Source organism: Moschus berezovskii, chromosome 2, assembly GCF_049115385.1.
Source record: "Moschus berezovskii isolate FMDL1 chromosome 2, NW_MosBer_1.0, whole genome shotgun sequence".
Taxonomy (NCBI): domain Eukaryota; kingdom Metazoa; phylum Chordata; class Mammalia; order Artiodactyla; family Moschidae; genus Moschus; species Moschus berezovskii.
In genome coordinates this window covers 29,555,521-29,582,062 of record NC_142461.1, presented here as the reverse complement: position 1 = coordinate 29,582,062, position 26,542 = coordinate 29,555,521, and the positions used below count along the sequence as shown (strand labels likewise).

The 26,542-nt window shown below is 43.2% G+C and overlaps 1 protein-coding gene across 1 annotated transcript in view; it reads left to right on the top strand.

Annotated features, from left to right (window-relative positions):
- Positions 1–1,041: 1,041 nt before the first annotated feature.
- Positions 1,042–26,542, top strand: part of CYP27A1 (cytochrome P450 family 27 subfamily A member 1) — a 40,998-nt gene continuing 15,497 nt past the window's right edge. Inside the window, exon 1 of the mRNA XM_055397605.2 lies at positions 1,042–1,644. Coding sequence (XP_055253580.1) covers positions 1,375–1,644 — 270 coding nt within the window. The 5' untranslated portion in view covers positions 1,042–1,374. The remainder of the gene's footprint in view (positions 1,645–26,542) is intronic.

Genomic DNA, 26,542 nt, shown 5'->3' with positions numbered 1-26,542 from the left:
GAGCTAGAAGAGACTAAATAATAGAACAGTACAGAAGAGAGGGTAAGATACAGGGAGGATACACTGAGAAAGTCTAACATATAATTTGAAGTCCTAGAGGGAGAGGAGAAAAGTAAATGGGGTAGAAGGAAAGTTTGAAAGTCTGAAAACTTCCAGAAATAATGAAAGATATTCAGTCACAGAGTCAAGAAACTCTATGACCCCCTAAGGGGATAAATAAAGAGAAACCCACAACTAGCTACATGAGTTATCAGTCTAATTGTTGGCCCCTTGATCTTAACAGGCCTTTACTGCCTCCGCCTGCCTATAAATAACCAGTTGTTCAAATGCTCTTAGAACAAACTTCATTATCCTGCTGGTTTCACCTCTAATGGGTTGAGTAAACTTTGACCCCTTGTTTATCTTATATGTGTATGAGTCATGTTTTTAACTTTTTGAAACTTGTTCTTCGAATATACATATATGAAACAAAGATTTCATGAAATAATACTTCTCCTTCTTGCAATATTTTCGGTTCTGTTTTATTCTTTTCCATCTTATTAAAAGATCATTTTGTTCACATTCACTAAACGTAATCTCAACCCGGTAATCTCAACCTGCCTTTGAGAAATCCTGCCTCAGCTGACAAGGGAGTGAGTGGGTGATGGGGAGTGAGAGGGGGTAGAATTGCATTTAAAAAAAGAACAAACACCTTATATTTAAATTAGTTACTTTGGCTTCCTCCCTGCAAAGAATCAGAAGACCCTGGATACAGTATCGGGTTTTCTGGGGTTTTGTTTTTCCTTTGGAGGATTTTTTTTTTTTTTCCTGTTCTTCCTTGCTTAGCGCTCGGACTCCGGGATTAATCCTGGGGACTATTTGGAAAAAGCCAGCGGCCGGCTCCATCTGGCCCCTGGGAAGAGAGGAGGCCAGCCCGCAGGTCAAGCGAAGGCCGGTCTCCCTGGGTGGGGCCTCGCGGCTTTGGAGGGCTCCGGGGCTGTTCAGAACTTCGCTGCACTCCTCCCGGGAGCTGAGACCAAGCGAACTTCGAGTTCTCCTCGAGAGCTCGCGGAAGTGCGAGGTGGGCAGTCGCGGAAGGGGCGGCCATCGTCAGAGCTCCGTCGGGCTCCCCTAAGTCCCCTGTGTATCTTCTGCCGTGGGGTTGTCCGGCCCCTTCCCGAGCCAGGAGGCTTCCAGTTGGAAAGAGTGACTTCTGTGAGTCCCTTTGGTTATATCTGGAGGGACTGAAGACCGTGAGAAAAAGGGAACAGCAAGGGCCCGCCTTTGTCCGGCCCGCCCTGGGCCACCGGTACCCTTGAACCCGCCCCTACTGTTCTGTCTCTGGGAAGTTCCAGGCGCTTCGGCTCGCGAGCCAGAGGCGCGGCGGCGCGAGCCATGAACCGAATGGGCGCTCTGGGCTCCTCGAGGCTGCGGTGGGCGCTGCTGGGGACGCGGGCGGCACTCCCTGGCCTCGGTTCATACGGGGCCAGAGCCAAGGCGGCAATCCCCTCCGCCCTCCCTGCGGCCCAGGCGGCTGAGGCTCCAGGAACCAGGCCTGGCGATCGGAGGCTGCGGAGTCTGGACGAGCTTTCAGGGCCAGGGCAGCTGCGCCTCTTATTCCAGCTGTTGGTGCAAGGCTACGTTCTGCATTTGCACCAGCTCCAGGTAATCGAGCGAGGGTGGTGGCGGCGGCGGTGGGGCTCGCGCCAAGGGGATGCGGTGAGCACGGGACAGAGAGGCTGGGGATGAGGAGACAATGAACAAAAAGTGGAGGACACCAGGAGAACGTAGCGTGGGACCGACTGGGGCTGTGGTCATAATCCTGGACATCTGTAGCGGTTCTGAGTTGAAATGAACAAACAGGTCAAGGAGGGGCGTGAAGCCGGAGGGCACAGGCAGGAGATGGTCGGAGGCTAGGATTAAAGTGAATAGAGGTTGGGAGAGAAGGGAACTGTGTTGGTAATAGAATAGCAGATGCAAGTGTGCAAGCTGCGGGATGTTATGGAACCACTTTTTCTGTGGTGATATCCCTACCAGACTTCTTTCAGAGGAAGTGGTTTCTGGAGGATTGCAGAGGTTTGGCAGTTTGCAGGGTAAATTTGCCCTTAGTGGAAAGAAAGATGTCATTGCTTAGAAGAGTGAAACCAAAATCATAGACATATAAAGGTACATTTTTGTTATTAAGAAATCAATATTCAGTGAGAGGTTTATCCAGTGGAACACTGTTATGAGGCAGGGATGGATAGCCCACTGTCAATGGACAGACTGGAAAATCCAATGTTGGTTAAGTTGGAGAGGTTTTAGGAAGTGAACCAAAGAGATTCGCATGGGATCTGTTTTCCTGGTAACTATTAAATATTAACGCACCCACTCTGCCCTGGGAACTTTTCTAAGAACTGAGCTTCAGTAAGTTATGGCCAATACCCGCATGGGGGTAACATGGGGGTTAAATGCTCCTTTTGTGGAAGAGGGCGATTGTTGTTGTTCACTCACTAAGTGGTGTCTGACTCTTTGCGACCCCATGGACTGCACCACTCCAGGCTTCCCTGTGGTTCACCAGCTCCTGGAGTTTGCTCAAACTCATGATGTCCATTGAGTCGGTGATGCCATCCAACCATCTCATCCTCTGTCATCCCCTTCTCTTGCCTTCAATCTTTCCCAGCATCAGGGTCTTTTCCAATGAGTCAGAGTAAGCAAATCAGTAATCAACTAATTTCAGAAAGAAGACCTGTGTGCCCTGGGGAGGAGAAGCCAGTCTGGGGCTTGTGGAGAAGTGGGACCTTTGATTAGCCACCCAGGCACATGTGAGGTTATCAGTGATTGACAGGAAGCATAGACAGTCCTTGGGCTGGGCTGATGAACTGACTGGTCACCTAGTGGCTGTGCTGGGCAGTGGAGGGCCTTGAAGGCCAGACTACAGGTCCTTGGGGTTCCTCTGGGGGTCATGGTGGGCTTTTGAGCAGGCATGGGGAGAAGATGGCTTCCACGGGACACTGCCCACATGTGCTGTGGGATGGATTAGGCAAGAGAAGCAGAGAGAGCCTCCAATACCAATAGAAACAGCAGTATTTGAGCAAAAACCTCCCCTCCCCCCAGGAAACTGGACTGAGAGTTAACAATGAGAGAGAAAATGACTGTGAGGCTTTGAAAAAGTCCAAACTGAACAATTTCTCTGCACCTGGCTGGGCCGCTGCCATCTCCCCTGGGGTCTTCTCTGTTGGGTTCATGTTTTTGAGATATGGTGGGCAGGTCACAGCACACTCAGAGATGGTTAAAAATAAATCATTTGCTGTGTGCTCCGCTCCAAGAAACCAAAGTCCTGAGAGCTTCTCCTGCTTGATTTAACCGTTAGAAATGTGAGCAGCCCAGTGGATGCCCCAAGGGTGGCTGCCCCAAGGGTGGGTACTAAGACTTCTTACCATTTCTCAGGGAAAGTTTACTGGGAAGTTTTCCTCAGGATTATCTCTATAGCAGTAACTACCAAAGAAATTCTCGACTGCCCTAGAAAGTGGAAGAGGAAGCTGGAGAAAACCAGAAATGCGTGGCCTTTTAAAGGAGAGATCAGGACTCGAATTTTGCAGAGCCTCCTGGCTCCAGCCTTTGTATCTCAAAGATCTGGAGTCACATGAACCTGGGCTGCTCCATGGGCAGTATATTAACCCCTCCGCTGTGTGGCTGGTGTGAGTTAGTATAGAGTGGAGGGCTGCACATCCTTAAAAGCCCATTAATACCCTTATTTTGAGGCATAGGATGCTTCCAGTGACTCACTTTATATCAGTTCAGATCTGTTTGGTTGCCATTCTCACCGGTTTAAACTATAAAGCAGCTTTATTGGTTCCTATTAGAAAAGTCTAATAATTGTGCGCCTATCAGGTAAAGTTTGCTCCAGGTATTCATGAGACCATCCAACCCACCATTTTGTTCTTCTGACGTTCTCTTGGCTCTGCTGTCTCACAGAACTTAGCTGATTGGCCTGGGTTAATTGCCCATTCCTGAACCCATCATAGTGGCCAAAGGTGCACTATAGCTTAGACTCCTGCAGGCTCACTCCTAAAGCTGGGGCTGGGATCCCTGCCACCTAAATAGGTGTCGACTGCATAGGAGGAGGAGTGGAATTGAGATAAGGGTAGCTGACCATAATGTCTCCTGCACCATCAGTCGTCCAAAACTGCATATTACACTAAAATTAATAAAACCAGCTTAGAGAAGCATTGTAAGACTTTAAGGGGTCAGGAATTGAGACATGTGAGAACCATGCACGTGCATAAATGCCAGTTCCCTTCTCTTTTCTAACTAAAATAATGACAAGAGTGCTGAAAAAGTGAATTGTGAACATATCTTAAATTTATATGTAAATTTACAACAAATTGATATCTTTCAAAGGTGTCAGCCCTGAGAATAAGATCAGCTGTCTATTCTGTAGCTCTGATTGTGGACTGCCTGGGTCGGTGACCCCTCTTGTGTCTTCCTAGTGCTTCCTGTACATATTTGTCATTTCATGTATCATGTTTCTTTTATATATATATATATACTTACAAAATTTTTTTTTTTCCTGTGAGAAGCGCTTTGAGATTTACTCTTTCAGAAACTTTCAAATATACAATATGGTGTTGTCATAGTCACCACCCTGTGTATTACACCCTGGGAGGTAGTCCTGTAATCCCCACTTACTTATTTTATAACTGAAAGTTTGTACTTTTTGACCACCTTTATCCATTTTGTGCTCCTCACATCCCCCACCTCTGGCAACCACCATCGGTTTTCTGTATGTTTGAGTTTTGTTTTAGTTTGTTTTGATTTTAGATTCCACATGAGATCATTCAATATTTGCTTTTCTCTGTCTGACATTTCATTTAGCATAATTCCCTCAAGTATATCCATGTTGTAAATGGCAAGATTTCCTTGTTTTTTATGGCTGAATAATATTCCCATGAGTGTGTGTGTGTGTGTCATTTTATTTAGTCATTTATCGATTGATCAACACTTAGGTTGCTTCTATGCTTCTATGTCTTGCCTATTGTAAATGCTGCTGCAGTGAACATTGAGGTAAATAGTGTTTTCATTTTCTTTGGATAAATACCCAGAAGTAGAACTACTGGATCATATCATAGTTCTATTTTTAATTTTTTGAGAAACTTCCATAGTGTTTTCCATAGTAGCTGCACCAATTTACATTCTTACGAACAGTGCACAAGAGTTCCCTTTTCTCCACATCCTTGCCAACGCTTATTTTTTTTTTTGTCTTTGAGCCATTCTGACAGGTACAAGGTGATATCTCATTAAAGTTTTAATTTGCATTTCCCTGATAATTAGTGACAATGAGTACCTTTTTTTTTTTTTTTTTACCTGTTGGCCATCTGAATGTCTTTTATGGAAAAATGTCAATTCAGATCCTCTGCCCATATTTTAATTGGATTTTATTTGTTTTACTATTGAATTGTTTGAGTTCTTCATATATTTGGATGTTAACTCCTATCAGATATATGATTTGCAAATATTTTATCCCATTTGCTAGGTCGTCTTTTCATTTTGTTAATGGTCTCCTTTGCTATGCAGAAGTTATTTGGTTTAATGTAGTCCAACTTGTTTATTTTGGTTTTTATTACCTTTGCTTTTGCTGTCAAATCCAAAAAAAAAAAAATCATCATCAAGGCTAACGTCAAGTAGCTTACCACCTATGTTTTCTTCTGGGATATTCGTGGTTTCAGATTTTATATTCAGATCTTTAATCCATTTTGGATTAAGTTTTGTGTAGAGTGTAAGATAGTAATCTTTTGCATCTGGCTATCCAGTTTTCCCAAAACCATTTATTGAGGAGGCTGTCCTATTATATATTCTTTACTCCCTCATCATAAATGATTTATGATATATATATGGGTTTATTTCTAGGCTCTCTATTCTTCCACTAATCTATGTATATGTGTTTATGCCAATACCTATTGGCATAATAGCTTTGTAATATACTTTGAAATCAGGACACAAACCCTCCAGCTTTGTTCTTCTTTCTCATGATTGCTTTGAATATTCAGGGTCATTTTTAGTTACATATAAACTTTAGGATTGTTTGTTCTATTTCTGTGAAAATTGTCATTGGAATTTTAGTAGGAATTGCAATGAATCTGTAGATTGCTTTGGATAGTATGGACACTTTAATAATACTAGTTTTTCCAGTCCATGAGCATGGAATATCTTCCCACTTGTTTGTCTTCTTTAATTTCTTTTTTCAATGTCATAATTTTCATTGAACAGGTTATTTTATTTTTTTCAGTGAACTGGGTATTTTATTTTTCTTGATACAGTTGTAAGTGAGAGTATTTTCTTAATTTCTCTTTCTGATCGTTTGTTATTAGCTTATAGAAATTCAACTGATTTTTGTATTTTGATTTTTTATCCTGAAGCTTTACTGGATTCAGTTATTGCTTCTAATAGTTGTTTTGGTAGAGTCTTTGGGGTTTTCTGTATATAATATCAGGTCATCTTCAAATAGTGATAGTTTCACTTCTTTTCTGATTTGGATGCCTTCTTTTTTTCTTGCCTAATTGCTCTGTCTAGGACTTCCAATACTATGTTGAATAAAAGTGGCAAGAGTGGGCATCCATCTTGTTCCTAATCTTACAGGGAAAGCTTTCAGCTTTTCAGTTGACTGTGATATTAGTCATGGGCTTGTTACATATAAGCTTTATTATGTTAACAGTTCAGTTCAGTCGCTTAGTCATATCCAAGTCTGTGACCCCATGGACTGCAGCTCGCCAGGCTTCCCAGTCCAGCACCAACTCCCAGAGTTTACTCAAACTCACGTCCATTGAGTCGATGATGCCATCCAATCATCTCATCCTCTGTTGTCCCCTTCCCCTCCTGCCTTCAATCTTTCCCAGCATGAGGGTCTTTTCCAATGAGTCAGTTCTTCATATCAGTGGCCAAAGTATTGGAGCTTCAGCTTCAGCATCGGTCCTCCTAATGAATATTCAGGACTGGTTTCTTTTAGGATTGACTGGTTTGATCTCCTTGCAGTCCAAGGGACTCTCAAGAGGACTCCTATGTTAATGGTACATTCTCTCTGTACGCGCTTTTGTTAGCACTTTTACCGTAAATGAATGTGGAATTTTGTCACATGTTCTTTTCTGTACCTGCTGAGACGACCCCATGATTTTTGTCCTTTATTTTGTTACTATGTTCTTACAGTCATCGATTTGCAGTTGTTCAACCACCCTTGGATCCCTGAAATAAATCATCTTGGTCATGGAGAATGTGTTTTTTTCTAAATATGTTGTTGAATTTGGTTTGCTAATAGTTTGTTGAAGATTTTTTCATTTATAATCGTCAAGAATACTGGCCTGTAATTTTCTTTTCTTGTAGTGCCTTGTCTTTTAGTGTTAGGGTAATTTCAGCATCATAAAATGAGTTTGAAAGTGTTCCCTCCTTCCCTCCCCCACTTTTGGGGAAAAATTTGGTATTAATTCTTCCTTAAATGCTTGGTAGAATTCCCCAGTGAAGCCATCTGATCTTTGACTTTTGTTTGTTAAGAGTGTTGATGACTGATTCAATCTTTCTACTAGTAACTGATCTGCTCAGATTTTCTATTTTTCTTGTTTCAATTTTGGTATGATGTGTATTTCTAGGAATTCACCCATCCCTTCTAGGTTATTCAGTTTGTTGGCATTTAATTGTTTACAATAGTCTCTTGCGATCCTTTGTGTTTCTGTGGTATCAGTTGTAATGTCTCCTCTTTCATTTCTGATTTTATTTATCTGAGCTCTCTTCTCTTTTTTTCTTCGTGAGTCTAGCTAAAGGTTTGTCTATTTTGTTTGCTGCTGCTGCTGCTGCTAAGTCACTTCAGTCGTGTCCGACTCTGTGTGACCCCATAGATGGAAGCCCACCAGGCTCCCCCATCCCTGGGACTCTCCAGGCAAGAACACTGGAGTGGGTTGCCATTTCCTTCTCCAATGTGTGAAAGTGAAAAGTGAAAGTGAAGTCGCTCAGTCGTGTCCGACCCTTAGCGACCCCATGGACTGCAGCCTACCAGGCTCCTACATCCATGGGATTTTCTAGGCAAGAGTCTATTTTGTTTAGCTTTTTAAAAAGCCAGCTGTTAGTTTCACTGATCTTTTCTATTGTCTTTTTAGTCTCTGTTTCTTTCTCTTAGATCTTCATTTTTTCCTTCTATAACTTTGAGGTTAGTTTGTCCTTCTTTTTTCTAGTTCCATGAGGTGTTAACGCTATGTTGTTTGAGACCTTCCTTGATTGTTTTTTTTTCCTCTTCTTTTTTTACATCATTCTTATTTCTTAATGTAGGCATTTATCGCTATGAACTTCCTTCTTGAAACTGTTTTACTGCCTGCCATCAATTTTGGCTTTTACCACTCTTTGCATCCTTTCCCGAAAGCCTCTGTTCCCACCTTCTACTGGACATTAACATCAAAGGCCAGATGATCTGTGACCTTTTGAACCCAGTGGGCTTTGTTCTGCCCAACACAGAGGATATCATTCCCATGTTCAGCAGCTCCATCACCATGTCAGCCTCCTTGCTTGTCTGCATCTTGGCTGGCAGCATTGGCAGCCCCATAGTGACTCTAGAAAGGAATGATGTCTGGGTGTTCCCTCCTGCTTGGTTTCCATCGTTGCTTAATCTGCCCCAACAATCTACCCACATACCACTGCCACGTCAGTGCCCCTAAAAGCATGTTTGATTAGTTGTTCACTTGCTCAGGAATCCCCACAGGACCTGGGGAATCATCCTTAAATATCTCAGGCAAACATTTGCATCCCCTTTGCATCCCCAGCCTCCTTTACCTAGGCACCCCTTCCTTTAAGTTTTGGTATGTTGTATTTTCCATTTTCTTTCATCTTTAGTTATTTTAACCTCTCTTTTGATTTCTTCTTTGACTTAGTAGTTTCTGTAGCATGTTGTTTAATCTCCACAATCTCCATGTTGTTTTATCTCTTTAACCAATATTTGTGAATTGTCCCGATTTCTTCTTGCAGTTGATTTTTAGTCATACCATTGTGTGGGGAAAGATGCCTGATCAGATTTCAGTCTTCTTAAATTTGTTAAGGTTTCTTCTGTGGCCTAACATTTGATCTATACTGGAGAATGTTCTATATTTGCTTGAAAAGAACGTGTATGTTGTTGCTTTTGGGTGGAATGTTCTGTGTAAATCTGTTAAGTTCATCTGACCTAATGTGAAAGCTTTCCTCAGTGATCAATGCAAAGAAATAGAGGAAAACAACAGAATAGGAAAAATAAGAGATCTCTTCAAGAAAATTAGAGATACCAAGGGAACATTTCATGCAAAGATGGGCTCGATAAAGGACAGAAATTGTGTGGACCTAACAGAAGCAGAAGATATTAAGAAGAGGTGGCAAGAATACACAGAAGAACTGTACAAAAAAGATCTTCACAACCAAGATAATCACGATGGCGTGATCACTCACCTAGAGCCAGACATCTTGGAATGTGAAGTCAAGTAGGCCTTAGAAAGCATCACTACGAACAAAGCTAGTGGAGGTGATGGAATTCCAGTTGAGCTATTTCAAATCCTGAAAGATGATGCTGTGAGGGTGCTGCACTCAATATGCCAGCAAATTTGGAAAACTTGGCAGTGGCCACAGGACTGGAAGAGGTCAGTCTTCATTCCAATCCCAAAGAAAGGCAATGCCAAAGAATGCTCAAACTATCGCACAATTGCACTCATCTCACACGCTAGTAAAGTCATGCTCAAAATTCTCCAAGCCAGGCTTCAGCAATACATGAACCAGGAACTTCCAGATGTTCAAGCAGGTTTTAGAAAAGGCAGAGGCACCAGAGATCAAATTGCCAACATCCGCTGGATCATGGAGAAAGCAAGAGAGTTCCAGTAAAACATCTATTTCTGCTTCATTGACTATGCCAGAGCCTTTGACTGTGTGGATCACAATAAACTGGAAAATTCTGAAAGAGATGGGCATGCCAGACCACCTGACCTGCCTCTTGAGAAACCTGTATGCAGGTCAGGAAGCAACAGTTAGAACTGGACATGGAACAACAGACTGGTTCCAAATAGGAAAAGGAGTACGTCAAGGTTGTATATTGTCAACCTACTTATTTAACTTATATGCAGAGTGCATCATGAGGAACGCTGGGCTGGAAGAAGCACAAGCTGGAATCAAGATTGTCGGGAGAAATATCAATAACTTCAGCTATGCAGATGACACCACCCTTATGGCAGAAAGTGAAGAGGAACTCAAAAGCCTCTTGATGAAAGTGAGAGGAGAGTGAAAAGGTTGTCTTGAAGCTCAACATTCAGAAAACAAAGATCATGGCATCTGGTCACATCACTTCATGGGAAATAGATGGGGCAACAGTGTCAGACTTTATTTTTGGGGGCTCCAAAATCACTGCAGATGCTGATTGCAGCCATGAAATTAAAAGACGCTTACTCCTTGGAAGGAAAGTTATGACCAACGTAGATAGCATATTAAAAAACAGAGACATTACTTTGCCAACCAAGGTCCATCTAGTCAAGGCTATGGTTTTTCCAGTGGTCATGTATGGATGTGAGCATTGGACTGTGAAGAAAGCTGATCGCCAAAGAATTGATGCTTTTGAACTGTGGTGCTGGAGAAGACTCTTGAGAGTCCCTTGGACTGCAAGGAGATCCAACCAGTCCATTCTAAAGGAGGTCAATCCTGGGTGTTCATTGGAAGGACTGATGCTAAAGCTGAAACTCCAATACTTTGGCCACCACATGCGATGAGTTGACTCACTGGAAAAGACTCTGATGCTGGGAAGGATTGGAGGCAGGAGGAGAAGGGGACGACCGAGAATGAGATGGCTGGATGGCATCAGCGACTCGATGGACAAGAGTTTGAGTGAACTCCGGGAGTTGGTGATGGACAGGGAGGCCTGGCGTGCTGTGATTCATGGGGTCGCAAAGAGTCGGACACGACTGAGCTACTGAATTGAACTGAACTGAATGTGTCATTTAAAGTCAATGTTTCTGTATTGATTTTCTGTCTGCATGATGAAGTGGATTTTCTGTCTCCTACTGTATTGCTATCTTTTTCTGTCTTTAGGTTTGCTATATATTTAAGTGCATGTATTTCTTTCTTTTCTTTTTAATGTTTGTGCTGGGTCTTAGTTGCAGCACATGGGGTCTTTGATCTTCATTGCAGCACTTTATTATTATCCTCACGATTTTGTGGGTCAGAAATTTGGGTAGTGCATATCAGAAATGGCTTATCTCTGCTTCACAGTGGAGTGGAGCTTTAGTCTGAATGGGTGAAGATGTCTGAGATGGATCAAGTAGGGCCATGTATTTGGGCCTCAGGTCTGACTTTTAGCTAGTTTCCTTAACTTTTCTCCATGTCACATATGCTGGGGCTGGAATTTCCAAGATGGCTTCTTCAGTTGCATGTTGGATGCCTGAACTGGTTTGACCAAAATGGCTGAGTGTCCTTTCTCCACATAGCTAGCCTGGGACTTCCTCACAGCATGGTGGGTCTCTGGATAGTCAAGACGTCTTGCAGGGTGCTGGTTTCCCCCAGAGTGGATATTCTAAGAGATGAAAGCAGAAGTTGCCAGTTTCTTAAAGTCTCTGTCTGGAAACTGGCATAGCATCATCTTTGCTGTATTTTACCCATCAGGGCGGTTATAGAGCACACCCAGACCCTAGAGAGAAGCTATGGACCTGACCTATCAGTGGTAGAGACATCAGCCAGTGTGTGGCCCTCTTTAATAGGCTTAACCTCTTCCTGGAATCCAGGTCCCTAGGGAGAGAAATTAGTAACTGCTTTAACAGATTGCCTGGTATACAGGGAACCCAGAACTAAGCATAGAATTGCATGGAAAAAAATTTCATCTAGGCCTTGGAGAAACCTGTTTGAATGTGCTTCTCTGGTGCCTGTTCATTAGATTAAGTATCTCTCTCTCTTCAGAGATAAACACTGCCTATTTTTGCTGTTTGGCTCCTCCTTCTGGGTTTTGTAATGACCTCTCTCATCCTGTTAACACATTCTTTCTTCAGTTTGGCTAATACCGTTGATTAGATGGATTTTGTTTCCCAGTGCTCAGGTTACCATCAAGCCTTCACGAGATTATCCTCCAGTTACCTTGACTTGGCTCGAGTGTTCCTCAGTTTCATCTGGCAGACATTTACAAATTGTTCCGGAGACTCTGGTGGAATCTAATGTATCACTTTAAAGCCTCAAGGATGGGAAATTTGAAACTAGGTATTAGGGTATAAGGGCTTCCCAGGTGACTCAGTGGTAAAGAATTCGCCCGCCAATGCAGGAGCCATGGGAGACTCGAGTTCGATCCCTGGGTCAGGAAGATCCCCTGGAGGAGGAAATGACAACCTAGTCTAGTATTCTTGCTGGGATAATCCCATGGACAGAAGAACCTGGTGGGCTACAGTCTGTGGGATCGCAGAGAGTTGGACAGATTACTGTTACCATTAGGGTATAAAGTGTCACTTATACCAACTTAGCAAATGCACTGCCAGAATTGTTATCTTACAGATAAAATGGGTGGTCAATGAAATATTCCAGACTATTCAATATAGCAGTATTTCTGACTGGGAAATGTTAGAATGACCTACATGTCCCAGTAGGGAACTAATTAAATAAGTTGTAGTACATTCATACAATGGAATTTTATACAACCATTAAAAAGAATAGAGGCAGGAAGGCTTCCCTTGTAGTCTAGTGGTTAAGAATCCACCTGCCAATGCAGGAGACATAGGTTTGATCCCTGGTCCAGGAAGATTCCACATACTGTAGGACAACTAAGCCCATGCAGCATAGCTACTGAGTCATCATCACCTGAGAGCCGATACTTCTAAACCTACGTGCTGCAACTGCTGAAGCCTGCATGCCCTAGAGCCCGTGCTCCATAACAAGAGAAGCCATCGCAATGAGAAGCATGTGCACTGAAACTAGGGAGTAGTTCTTCTTGCTGCATCTAGAGAAAGCCTGCATGCAGCTACAAAGACCCAGCAGAACCAAAATAAGAATAAACAAATAAATTAAAAACATCTTAAAATGTTAAATCTTTTAAAGAAGAATAGGGGCAGATCTATGTGTATTAATATGAATTGCCTGCTATGATATGGGAGGCAAAACTATATAATATGCTATCGTGCTTGGTCACTTAGTTGTGTCCAACTCTTTGTGATCCCACGGATTGTAGCCCACTAGGCTCCTCTGTCCATGGAATTCTCCAGGCAAAAATACTGGAGTGAGTAGCCATTCCCTTCTCCAAGGGATCTTCCTGACCCAGGGACTGAACCGGGGTCTCCTGCATTGCAGGTGAAATTTTTTTACTGTCTGAGCCCCCAGGGACGCCCCATGATATGCCATCATTTGTGGGTCAAAAGTGTGAGGAATATGTGTGTGACTGTGTGTGTGTGTAGAGAGAGAGAATGTGTATAAAATATCCCTGGGAGGACACAAGAAATTGGTAATTTAGGCTGCTTCTCTGTAGGGGTCTTGAGTCTGGAGATGAGACTTTGGAGAAAGACAACTTTTTACTGCAGGACTGCTGTGAACTTCCATCAGAGTTTCCTCTGGCTTCATCCTGCCCAGGCATAATTCACCATCTCTTGAGTCTTTTTGTACCCTTTTTGTACTGTTTACATTTTAACAGTGTGCATATACATATTACCTTTAAAAATTTTAAGAACAACAACGAAAGAATGGAGAGCAATAGATAAAAGGATGGCTGACCTAGCTTCCTGGCCCAGCGTAATATTTTGAAGTCTTTGATAGGTCTTCCTCTTGCACCCCTGTTTGGCTGTGTGTCCTTACTTTTGATGTCCACTTCTGCATCTGCATCCTCTTTTTAGTTCTGTGTCCATTGCTAGTCACCTTGTCCTTGTTCTTGGAATACTCTCATTGTTCCACTCCAGACCAGCCCAACTTGCAGGTGAACACACTGTACAGAGATTTGCCTCTGGGTGTGTCAGGAGTGTGGCTTTGGGATGGGAAATGCTTCTCTTTTCCTAATAGCCTCTCTGAAGATGTCTCAGGCAATGCCTTTTCTTGGATCACCTTTAGATCTTCCTCCATTCTCAGCCCATTGTCTCTCTACAATAATCAGAGGGAAATTCTTATTGTTCATCGATCCTGTGCATATCTTTGTAACCTTATGACAGTGCTTCTGTCTTGCATAAAAGCAGACATTCTTATGATTATTGAAGTAATGGCTGCACACATGCACAAAAGTTTTCTTTTTGTAGCTTTGTTTGTAAAATATTCAGAAGCATGTTAAATGCCCATCAACAGGGTAGATAGATTGCGATATAGTCATATAGTGGAACACTATGCAATAGTTGTAATGAATGCACAAGCTTTTATCTATCAATATAGAACTTAGCAGGGAGAGGGATAAATTAGGAGTTTGGGATTAGCAGATACACACTTCAGTTCAGTTCAGCTCAGTTCAGTCGCTCAGTCGTGTCCGACTCTCCGCGACCCCATGAATCACAGCACGCCAGGCCTCCCTGTCCATCACCAACTCCTGGAGTTCACTCAAACTCATGTCCATCGAGTCGCTGATGCCATCCAGCCATCTCATTCTCTGTCGTCCCCTTCTCCTCCCGCCCCCAATCTTTCCCAGCATCAGAGTCTTTTCCAGTGAGTCAACTCGTCACATGAGGTGGCCAAAGTATTGCAGTTTCAGCTTTAGCATCAGTCCTTCCAATGAACACCCAGGATTGATCTCCTTGCAGTACAAGGGACTCTCTACTATATATAAAATAGATAAACAGCAAGGAGCTACTATATAGCACAGGGAATTATATTCAATATCTTGTAATAACCTATAATGGAAAAGAAAATGAAAAAGAAAAAAAATATACATATGTGTGTATATATGTCAAATGAAATTACTTTGCTGTACACCAGAAACTAATACAATATTGTAAATCAACTATCTTCCATTAAAGAAATAGAACTCAGAACCAAAGTTGAGTATAAAATGATATGTGTTGTTGTTCAGTTGCTCAGTTGTGTCCTACTCTTTGCAACTCCATGGACTGCAGCATGCCAGGCTTCCCTGTCCTTCTCTATCTCCTGGAGTTTGCTCAAACTCATGTCCATTAAGTTGATGATGCCATCCAACCATCTCATCCTCTATAGCCCTCTTCTCCTCCTGCCCTGCCTTCAGTCTTTCCCAGCATCAGGATCTTTTCCAATGAGTCGGCTCTTCATATCATCTAGCCAGGGTATTGGCGCTTGAGCTTCACCATCAGTCCTTCCAATGAATATTCAGGTTGATTTCCTTTAGGATTGACTGCTTTGCTCTCTTTGCTGTCCAAGGAACTCTCAGGAGTCTTCTCCAGCATCACAGTTTGAAAGCATCAATTCTTTGGCACTCAGCCTTTGTTATGGTCCAGTTCTCACATCAGTACATGACTACTGGAAAAAACCATAGCTTTGACTATATGAACCTTTGTTGGCAAAGTGATGTCTCTGGTTTTTAGGTCTAGGTTTGTCATAGCTTTCCTTCCAAAGAGCAAATGTCTTTTAATTTCATGGCTGCAGTCACCATCTGCAGTGATTTTGGAGCCCAAAAAAATAAAGTCTGTCGTTATTTCTATTGTTTCCCCATCTATTTGTCATGAAGTGATAGGACCAGATGACATGATCTTAGTTTTCTGAATGTTGAGCTTTAAGCCAACTTTTTCACTCTCCTCTTTCACTTTCATCAAGAGGCTCTTTAGTTCCTCTTCACTTTCTGCCATTAAGGTAGTGTCATCTGCATATCTGAGGTTATTGATATCTCTCTCAGAAGTCTTGATTCCAGATTGTGATTCATCCAGCCTGGCATTTTGCTTGATGTACTCTGCATATAATTTAAATAAGCATGATATGTAAGATATTGTTAATATTTCTATAAATTAAAAGCCACATGAAGATGATATGAGCTATCATTGTGTGTGTGTATATATATATATATACATATAATATGTAATAAAATTATATAAATTTTGACAGAACGAACACTTTTCAAATTCAAGATAGTGATTGCTCTGGAGCCAGGGCAAAGGGAAAAATAAAAAGGGAACTTTGAAATGCTTTTATGTTTAAAAAATATTTAAAACAAATATGACAAATATTAACAGTTCTTGATTCTGGAGGGACAGTATATAGTGTTACTTTTTAAATCACCCACATTAAAATATTCATAATAAAAAATACAAGTAATCATGCTCATCATGAGTCCCTATGGACCCCTCGCTTGGTCTGATCTTCAAGAAGAGTGCCCAAGGCAAGATTCAGAGCAAGGAGAACCTGGGAATGCTGTTAAATATTTAGCACCTTCTGTCACTTGGAAATGTGAATTCCACTTGTGTGAGGGGGTTGAGGCTAAACTTGTGATGACACTTGGACAGCACTGACTCAGGACTGTCCCAGCGGGACTCCTCTTCACCTTTGACCCTAAATGATGCCTCTTGCTGGCATCTATCAGGCGAGGCAAAAGGGTGCCCTGTGCCTAAAGTTACATGTCTCCATCTGTTTATCTACCTGATGGTTGCCAGCTTTTCGGGCCAGGTTTGTTGACACTGGCCAAAAATTACATGGTGTTTATGAGTTCACTTTTGTCCTCAGGACTATTTACTTGCTGTTTCAGTGTTGTTTTTCCTGTGCTCTCAGCAGGCCTCTCCAAGGAACCCATCATCAGTAAACCAAACGCCCCTGAGTAGGAGAATAGAACATCACAAGGCAGTATTCCTTTTTTGTTTTTTTTGAAGGGAGATTTTAGACTGTAAAGAATCTGCCTGTAATGCAGGAGACCTGGATTCGATTCCTGATTTAGGAAGATCCCCTGGAGAAGGGGATGGCAACCCACTCCAATATTCTTGCCAGGAGAATCCCATGGACAGAGGAGCCTGGAGGGCTACAGTCCATGGGGTCACAAAAAGTCTAACATGACTGAGCGACTATCACTTTCACTTTTAGATTATTTTAATGTTTTTTTTTTCCTTCTGACAGCTTTCTTGAGATATAATGACATACCATACAGTCCTCCAGTCTCTCATGTTCCAGGAGGATCACAAAGTCTGCCAAAGCTCACCTTTTGAGCTTTTAAGCTGTAGCTCAGGTCTTTGAATGTGTGGATATGCGTGTGAGTTTGCCCCATGGCTCCAAACCTGACCTTTCATTGATCCAACTAAGGATTCTCAGGGGCAGAGATCACCCCATCAGATAGACATTCTAAATATTTACTTTTATATATTTATTTAGCTGCATCGGGTATTAGTCTCAGCATGTGGGATCTTAGATCTTCATTGCGGCACATGGGATCTAGTTCCTGGACCAGGGGTCAAACCCTGGCCCCCTGTATTGGGAGCATGGCATCTTAACCACTAGACCACTGGGGAAGTCTCCAGATAGATATTATAATTTTACTGTTAGGAGCTCATACCAAATCTCTTTGTCTTAGGCACCATCAGGTGGAAGTCATTACAACCATGACTGTCTCTAGTTTGACTAGGCCTATTTGGACTGCAGCAGACTGCACCCAGGCTCCCCGTTCAGGGGACAACTAGAGGTGTCAGCAACCACACCTCCCCCACCTCAGCTGGGCCACAGAAGTTCTGGGCAGTGTGATTGTCTATTGCCACCCATGCTGAAGTGTGTAGAACACCCGTGACTGATGAATAAACAAAAGAGGCCAACGGTAGCAGGATGAGGCCGAAGAGGCCAAATTGTTGTCCAGAAAGTTAATCTTGCTCTGTCATCTTTGGTGGAGACTAGTCCTTTCTGAACCCACTCCAGTGTTCTTGCCTGGAGAATCCCAGGGACGGGGGAGCCTGGTGAGCTGCCATCTATGGGGTCTCACAGAGTCGGACACGACTGAAGCAACTTAGCAGCAGCAGCAGTCCTTTCTGACGTCACTGGATCTTGGGACATTTCTGAGAGTTTTCAGATCAGAGTCTGTCTGGCCAGTGGTCAAGTTGAGGGTGGTGAGAGCAGTCTGGATTAAACTGGTGAGATGTCTGTAGACAAGAATTGAAAGAGATTAATAGTCCCTCCCTCCACCCCCAGCCTCCCAGGGTTGATCTCAGATGTCCCACACACCAGAGGTGCGCCTGTCATTTCCATGGCCACATGACTGGTTGAAGCAGTCTCTCTATCAGTCACTCCATTCTTTGTCCCCATCCTCCTGTGTCTTACCCTCACATGATCCCTGGTCATCTTTCTACTTGCAAATTCTGGTGCCTGGTTTCCCAAGGGGGTAGGTGTGGGAAGAAAAATGGAAGAATGAGAAGAGGGAATTATGTAGTTTGGGTTTTTACAGCCTATCTGGACCTCTTGCCACCTTCCCCATATCACAATGAAAAATTGCTTAAACAGGAGGTACCCTTCTGGTGAATTGACACATTTATAGTCCAAACTGATTTTCTTAAGTGTCCTCTGGGAGCTGAGCCTTGGTTGTCCAGTTATCTTTTTCAATGTCTCCTTTAAGTGTCCATTTCCTCTTTCAATGGCATCTGCTCCCTGGGGGTGATAGGAGGCATGAAAGATCCAGTAAATACCCCCAAATAGCTGCCCACTGGTAGGCAGTTGTTACTATAAAGGTGGTGCCACTGTCTGATTGGATGCTCTTGGGAATCCAAATATGTAGTACAGTCCATCTTAGGGTCTTTGACTAGTGCACCCACCTCACCCCCATCTGCTGTGTGGATGAAGATGGCAGTGCCATACCTTGAAAAGGTATCTACTGCAGCCAGTGTCCAATGCCATCCTTATGAGAATGATAGAGGACCTACCTACACAGTCTATTTGCCAAGACAGGCCAGGTCCAGTACCCCTTTGCTATGTGCCCCAAAGTGTCCTTTGCCACTGGCCTTTGTACCTGGCAGTCTGCCAGTTTCTTGACTTTGTGTGCTCAAACAACTTGTTTTGGGGCTCAGTCTTGAATTGTAACCGTTTACTATGTCTTGTGCAATGGGCACCCAGATCTTATCAGTTTGCTGATTCCACTGATGTTCATCCAAGAACACCTTTTCCATAGACATCACCTGGATCACAGATAGGGAGTGTGGCTCTTGTGTAATCTGCTGCCATAATGGTATCCTCAAAAAGGCTGAGACTTGATCATCTAGGCATCCTGCAGCCAGGTAATAGCCCAGACTGCCCTGAATCAGTGAAAATGTAACAGGGTATTTATGGGTAGGTCTTTTCAAGGCAAGTACCATAGCTCATGACTCTGCCCAATGAGCGGAGTTTCTGTGCATAGGTTTTTTTATTTCTTTGTTTGTACCTTGCAGCATATAGGATCATAGTTCCCTGACCAGGGACTGATCCTGTGCCCCTGCGCTGGGGGCACAGAGTCTTAACCACTGGACTGCCAGGGACGCCCCTTCCATGCATACCATACATAGTTTTAAACATTTTTCTTTGTGTTGCACAGCAGTAGCTGCTCAGCACACCCCATGGCCTTCAACTTAGCTGATCCATCCATGAAACAGGCCAAGGCGTTGTCAGGAACCTCAGTGTGTTGAAGCCCCCAAGAAACCCAAGGTTTAAGTATATATCCTGCATTTGAATCAGCACATCTAGAGGGTGACTAACCCCTTAATGCTAGGTTTACTTCTTTCCTGGACATTGTTCTCATTTCTTTCTCCGCCCCCCCCCCCAATTTTTTTTTTTTGCCTTGCCATATAGCTTGTAGTATCTTAGTTCACTAACCAGGGATTGAACTCGGGCCACAGTAGTGAAAGTACAGAGTCCTAATCACTGGAGCACTAGGGAATCCCCCTGGTGTTCTCCTTTCTGACTCATCTCATGAGAGGCACATCAGGGTACAGCAACACTTTGCTTTGTCTATCTTTCAGTGTCCACCAGAACTCAAAAACAAGCCAGGCAGTATCTTTCAAATGGAGTGTTCTAAGTGGTGATGTCAGGCAAGCACCATGTCAAAACCCCTAGAGAGCCAGTGCCTAGTGGCCACATAATTTTGCCATAGGCTCCTGTCTGCTAATCGTTAGTCACTGACACAGGCCTTGTAGATGACTATCATCATGTTCACATGGCACTCTCCCCTGAACGTATGTGCGTCTATGTCCATTTCCTCTTTTTATGGGGGCCCCAGTTATACTGGATTCAGGTTCACCCTTAAATGACCTCATTTTGACTGGACTACTTCCATAAAGACATCATCTTAAAATAAGGTCATATTCTGAGGTGCTAGGCTTAGGACTTCAACAGATAGATTTGCCAGTGGGACCCAATTCAAGCCACAACACCCTCTCTTAGCCTGAAGGGCATTTATCTTGATCTGTGTCTAGGCTTCCATTCTGGAAAATTGGTTGCCTAGAACCAAATAGTTTTCCAGCATCTCTCTTTGGGACACAAGAGAAGATCTAACTGTCCCTCAAAGATTGATGGTACCCATTGAATAAACTGCTCTACCTAACCCTGAGTGACTATCTCATCATCTGGGCATTTGTGATTTCCACTATAAATCCAGGCCTGAGTTACAGTGGCCCTCCAGGAAGTTATAGTTTCCCCTCTTGTCATCTGTGGGTGATTGTGAGATGATGGCTTCACTGTGGATGTAAAGACTCACTGCAGCAAGCCCTAATTAGTCATTACCTGTTCTTCCTCCACCCTCATGTCATCAGTAAGGTATTTATGGCCAGAGTGGCTGGGAGCTTCAGTTCAGTTCAGTTCAGTTGCTCAGTCGTGTCTGACTCTTTGCAACCCCATCGACTGCAGCACGCCAGGCCTCCCTGTCCATCACCAACTCCCAAAGCTTACTTAAACTCATGTCCATTGAGTTGGTGATGCCATCCAACCATCTCATTCTCGTTGTCCCCTTCTCCTCCTGCCTTCAATCTTTCTCAGCATCGGGGTCTTTTTAAATGAATTAGTTCTTCCCATCAGGTAGCCAAAGTATTGGAGTTTCAGCTTCAGCATCAGCCCTTCCAGTGAATATTCAGGACTGATTCCCTTTAGGATGGACTGGTTGGATCTCCTTGCTGTCCAAGGGACTCTCAAGAGTCTTCTCCAACACCACAGTTCAAAAGCATCAATTCTTTGGCACTCAGCTTTCTTTATAGTCCAACTCTCACATCCATACATGACTACTGGAAAAACCATAGCCTTGACTAGACAGACCTTTGTTGGCAAAGTAATGTCTCTGCTTTTTAATATGCTATCTAGGTTGGTCATAACTTTTCTTTTTTTTTTTTTTTTTACTTGACACCCTTTATTCGACTCAGAAAGTTCCCTCACACAGCCGTCCCCTTTGGAGAGGAGAACACACTTTGTGGACTCCATAACTTTTCTTCCAAGGGGCAAACATCTTTTAATTTCATGACTGCAGTCACCATCTGCAGTGATTTTGGACCCCCCCCCCAAAATAAAGCCTATCACTGTTTCCATTGTTTCCCCATCTGTTTGCCATGAAGTGATGGGACCAGATGCCATCATATTAGTTTTCTGAATGTTGAGCTTTAAATCAACTTTTTACACTCTCCTCTTTCACTTTCATCAAGAGGCTCTTTGGTTCGTCTTCACTTTCTGCCATAAGGGTGGTGTCATCTGCATATATGAGGTTATTGATATTTCTCCCGGCAATCTTGATTCCAGCTTGTGCTTCTTCCAGTCCAGCATTTCTCATGATGTACTCTGCATATAAGTTAAATAAGCAGGGTGACAATATACAGCCTTAACGTACTCCTTTTCCTATTTGGAACCAGTCTGTTGTTCCATGTCCAGTTCTAACTGTTGCTTCTTGACCTGCATACAGATTTCTCAGGAGGTAGGTCAGGTGGTCTGCTATTCCCATCTCTTTCAGAATTTTCCACAGTTTATTGTGATCCACACAGTCAAAGGCTTTGGTGTAGTCAATAAAGCAGAAATAGATGTTTTTCTGGAACTCTCTTGCTTTTTCGATGATCCAGCGGATGTTGGCAATTTGATCTCTGGTTCCTCTGCCTTTTCTAAATCCAGCTTGAACATCTGGAAGTTCACGGTTCATGTACTATTGAAGCCTGGCTTGGAGAATTTTGAGCATCACTTTGCTAACTTGCAAGATGAGTGCAATCGTGCGGTAGTTTGTGAGCCTTCTTTGGCATTGCCTTTCTTTGGGATTGGAATGAAAACTGACCTTTTCCAGTCCTGCGGCCACTGCTGAGTTTTCCAAATTTGCTGGCATATTGAGTGCAGCACTTTCACAGCATCATCTTTTAGAATTTGAAATAGCTCAGCTGGAATTCTAGGAGCTTGAAGTTGGTCATTAGGTGATGAATTGATTTCCATGCCTTCTCAACAAGCAGAACTGGTGTGGCTTTTTCATCTGCTACTGGGAACAACCAAACTTCTAGAGTCTCATTAGATTTTTAGCCAAATCTATCTCCAGTTTCTCCTTTCTTGCTCCTTGTAAGAAGGGATCTCAGTCTATCTCTGAGGAGCTGACTGCCCTGGATGAATAAAGATATTTTATGTACGGTCACAACCTCCTGTCCTAGCCAGGCAATTTTGCTTTCCTGGTGATACAGAAGGGAAAGGAACAATCATGGAATGCTTCTAAATAATTGTGTGGAGCCCTTTCCCCTTTAAAAGGACTTCCCTGGTGGCTCAGACGGTAAAGAATCTGTCTTCAGTGCAGGAGACCTGGGCTCAGTCCCTGGGTTGAGAAGATCCCCTTGAGAAGGGAATGACTCCAGTATTCTTGCCTGGAGAATTCCATGGACAGAGGAGCCTGGCAGGCTAGTCCATGGGATCGCAAAGTCAGACACGACTGAGCAACTAACACTTTTCTCTTTAACTCTAAGCACCTGTAGAATTCATTAGGATCTCAGGACAAAGGTCAAGGACTCCTGTCCCCTGTCTCTAAGTACACCAGCAATCAGGTCCTGCCACTGCCCACTGGGATCCCATTCCATACCTTGTAAGTTGGCCTGCTGGGGTTCCACTTTCTTTTTTCTAAAAAGATATTGTGACTTTATCAGCTTTGGGGAGGTTGTTGTTCAGTCCCTAAGTTGTGTCTGAGTCTTTACAACTTTATCAACTGCAGTATGCCAGGCTCCTGTGTCCTCTGCTATCTCCCAAAGCTTGCTCAAATTCATGTCTATTGAGTTGGTGATGCTATCTAATCGTCTCATCTTCTGCTGCCCTTTCTCCCTTTGCCTTCAATCTTTCCCAGCATCAGGGTCTTTTCAAATGAGTCAGCTCTTTGCATCAGGTGGCCAAAGTATTGGAGCTTCAGCTTCAACATCAATCCTTTCAATGAATATTCAGGGTTGATTTCCTTTAGGATTGACTGGTTTGATATCCTTGCAGTCCAAAGGACTCTCGAGAGTCTTCTCCAGCCCCACAATTCAAAAGCATCAGTTCTTTGGCGCTCAGCCTTCTTTATGGTCCCATTCTCACATCTAATACCTGACTACTGGAAAAACCATAGCTTTGACTATACGGACCTTTGTTGGCAAAGTGGTTTCTCTGCTTTTTTATACTCTGCCTAGGTTTGTCATAGCTTTCCTTCCAAAGAGCAAGTGTCTTTTAATTTCATGGCTGCAGTCACCATCAACAGTGATTTTGGAGCCAAAGAAAATAAAATCTGTTACTCCTTCCTCTTTTCCCCTTCTATTCGCCATGAAGTGAAGGGACCGGATGCATGATCTTAGTTTTTTGAATGTTGAGTTTTAAACCAGCTTTTTCACTTTCCTCTTTCACTCTCATCAAGAGGCTCTTTAGTTCCTCTTTATTTTCTGCCAATGGTTATCATCCGAGACTGTTGATATTTCTCCCAGCAATATTTGGGAAGAGAGGGTTCAAAATCCCATGTAGCCCGTCTGTCAGGAGCAGTGGGGTAACACCCCTGGAGTATGGTTCCTTTTGCAAGTACAGTATTTATATCAGGAATATACTGCTTTTTAGTTGGTGAAAGATAGCAGTTTTTCTTCGACTGCTAGAGGGATTCTGTGTTGTCACTCCACGAATGCTGTTTCCAGAAACCACTTGACAAACTCACTCCAAACCTTGTTGGGGCTTAGCAGTCAACCCTGCTGAGATCTTTATCTTGCTAATCAAGATTTCCTTTCGGGGCTTCCCTGGTGGCTCAGTGGTAGAGAACCTACCTACCAATGCAGGAGATACGGGTTTGGGTTCGATCCCTGATCCAGGAAGATCCCATGTGCTGCGGAGCAACTAAGCCCGTGAGCCACAAGTATTGAGCCTGTGCTCCACAACAAGAGGAAATCACTGCAATGAGAAACCTGCCCACCTCAACTGAAGAGTAGCCCCCCGCTCACCGCAACTAGAGAAAGTCCATGCAGCAACAGAGACCCAGCACAGCCAAGAATAAATAGATAAATAAAATTATTTTTTGAAAAAGACATTACACACTTTAAACTTTGGACATCAGAGGAAGTTTCCTAACATTTTGGAAAGTCACATAATTAAACATTGTATTACTGGTTTCACATTTTTGCCAAAGTGGTAGGAGGAATGGCCTCAGATTTCTCACTTGCAGAATCCCTTTCCCTTTTGTTCTTTCTTCACTGTGGTTCTTGCCCCAAACTATTATAGTTGCTTTTTTTTTTTACAGAAATCCAGACACAGGGACGTAGAACAGGCACCTCAGGAATTCCACAGTGGCTGCAAGCCCAGGGGTCCAGGGCAGGCAGCCAATCCCACCCACTACCAGAAAGCAAAAATTTGCACTTACTTTCAGTTTTCAATGGCCAGTTTTGGACCAAGTAGATAGGACTGTGAGAAGACCCCCTACTCCTCTGAAGGATGGGTCTACTCTCTCCTAACCTGGCCTCCCAACCCCCTCCACCCACCACCACTTTCCTCCTCCCCACACACTAAAGAACACCCCTAAACAAAAGGGGTCAGATGACTGAGATGCTGAGTTTTGGAGTACCAGGTTGTTGAGGAGCCCCTGCTAGACTGCAGGAAGATATTTTAGTATCTCTTTTCTAAGAGGGGAGAACAGCACAGCCACATTGGTCAGAACTCAGAGGCGATGGGAAACTCTCAGGATACCGGGACTTATGCCTGTCAGGAGATATAGGGGACATAGGGAGGGAGATAGCTGGGTGACAGCTACATGTAGGTCTCCAGTTCTGTTATAGGAAGAAAGGGCATTCAGCCTCAGGGAAGGCTGGTGTGGACAAAAAATGTTGCCTACCATATCAGTCAACACAGGATACTGTGGTCATCAAGTCATTGACCATGGGAGCTGCCCCCATCGGCTGAGAGGGGATCCAGGGTAGAAAAGAGCAGGATGCTGGCCCTAGGTAGCTAAGGTGCATATCAAAGGAATGATTTCAATGAGCCCAGACTCTTGCATATGTGTGACAGGGACAGAATAAAGGGACAAAGTAGATAATTAAATAATTAATCCTACTAGGGGATTATAAGTAGAAAAAATATGGGATACCGCTGTTAAGTTAATGATTACTTAAGAAAGCAGGTTTACTTAACCACAAAACTGAGCAAGCTTGCTTCATGAGCAACAAAACCATGCAATAGAAACATGAAACATGCCCCCAAACAATAAAACAATGGTGGCATGAGACCCACAGCCTGCCCAGTGAGCTCAGTAAGTTAGGACATGCTCTCTGCACACATAAAAAGCAATAATTTGTGGACCTAGCTTGACCATGTAAGGATATGAAAACTCCCCTGCTCAACATGGAGGAGGAACTAATGATGGAAGCATGACATCTACTCAAGAAAAACAAGGTCTTCTCCGTCCACCCTGCTTTTCCTTTGATTGTAAAACTATATATAGCCCAGTAAGTTCTTGGGGTATAGCATCCTCTCACCTGCCTGCTTGTAAGCCTCACAAACATCCTATTATAATAAATCACTTGTTGTCATCACTTTGCTTCTTGCTGAATTCTTTCTGCACTGAGACATAAAGAACCACATGGAGTTCTTCAGAGAACCCTCAAAATGCCACCCAACAGTTTCACATAGAAAAGCACTAAGTTCATTAACTGCAGATGTCTTGTTTCAAGTAACAGTAATCTTCTGATGTTCCAACTACCTGGATTTTGTTGCAAAAGCTGTTATATATACTGTTTCCTTACTTACCTCCTTGGAGCAGTCCCTCAGAGCTATCTGAAAGGCTGCCTTCTGGCCTTAAGTCTTAAGAAATTTCACTGAATAAAACATAATTCTCAACTTTTAGGTTGTGCATTTTTCTCGGTTGACGCAGGGTTCAAGCCTTTGTGTCTGCAGACACATGCAAGATTGGGAGGGTGCCACCGCCAATCTATTACCCAACAAAGTGACACAGCCCCTGTGATGGAACTGAAACTAGGACAAAAATCTCCTTCCGGGCAATCCTTGACCCCTCAACTGAAATGAACAGGACAGCTGTGGATGATTGACTTGAGATCAAAACCCATGACAATGAGACAGGCACATTTTTTTCCTATAAAATGACCCTTGTTCTAAAAAAAGACAAATAAACATGAGTTGCCTACTAATATTTGTGATTACATAACACATTTAAGAGAATGTCATTTCGACTTAGTTGAAGTAATTTGCAGAAGTAATACCTGATAAATTTCTCTATTTATCATAGAGAAATCAGAAAAAATAAAGACACAAA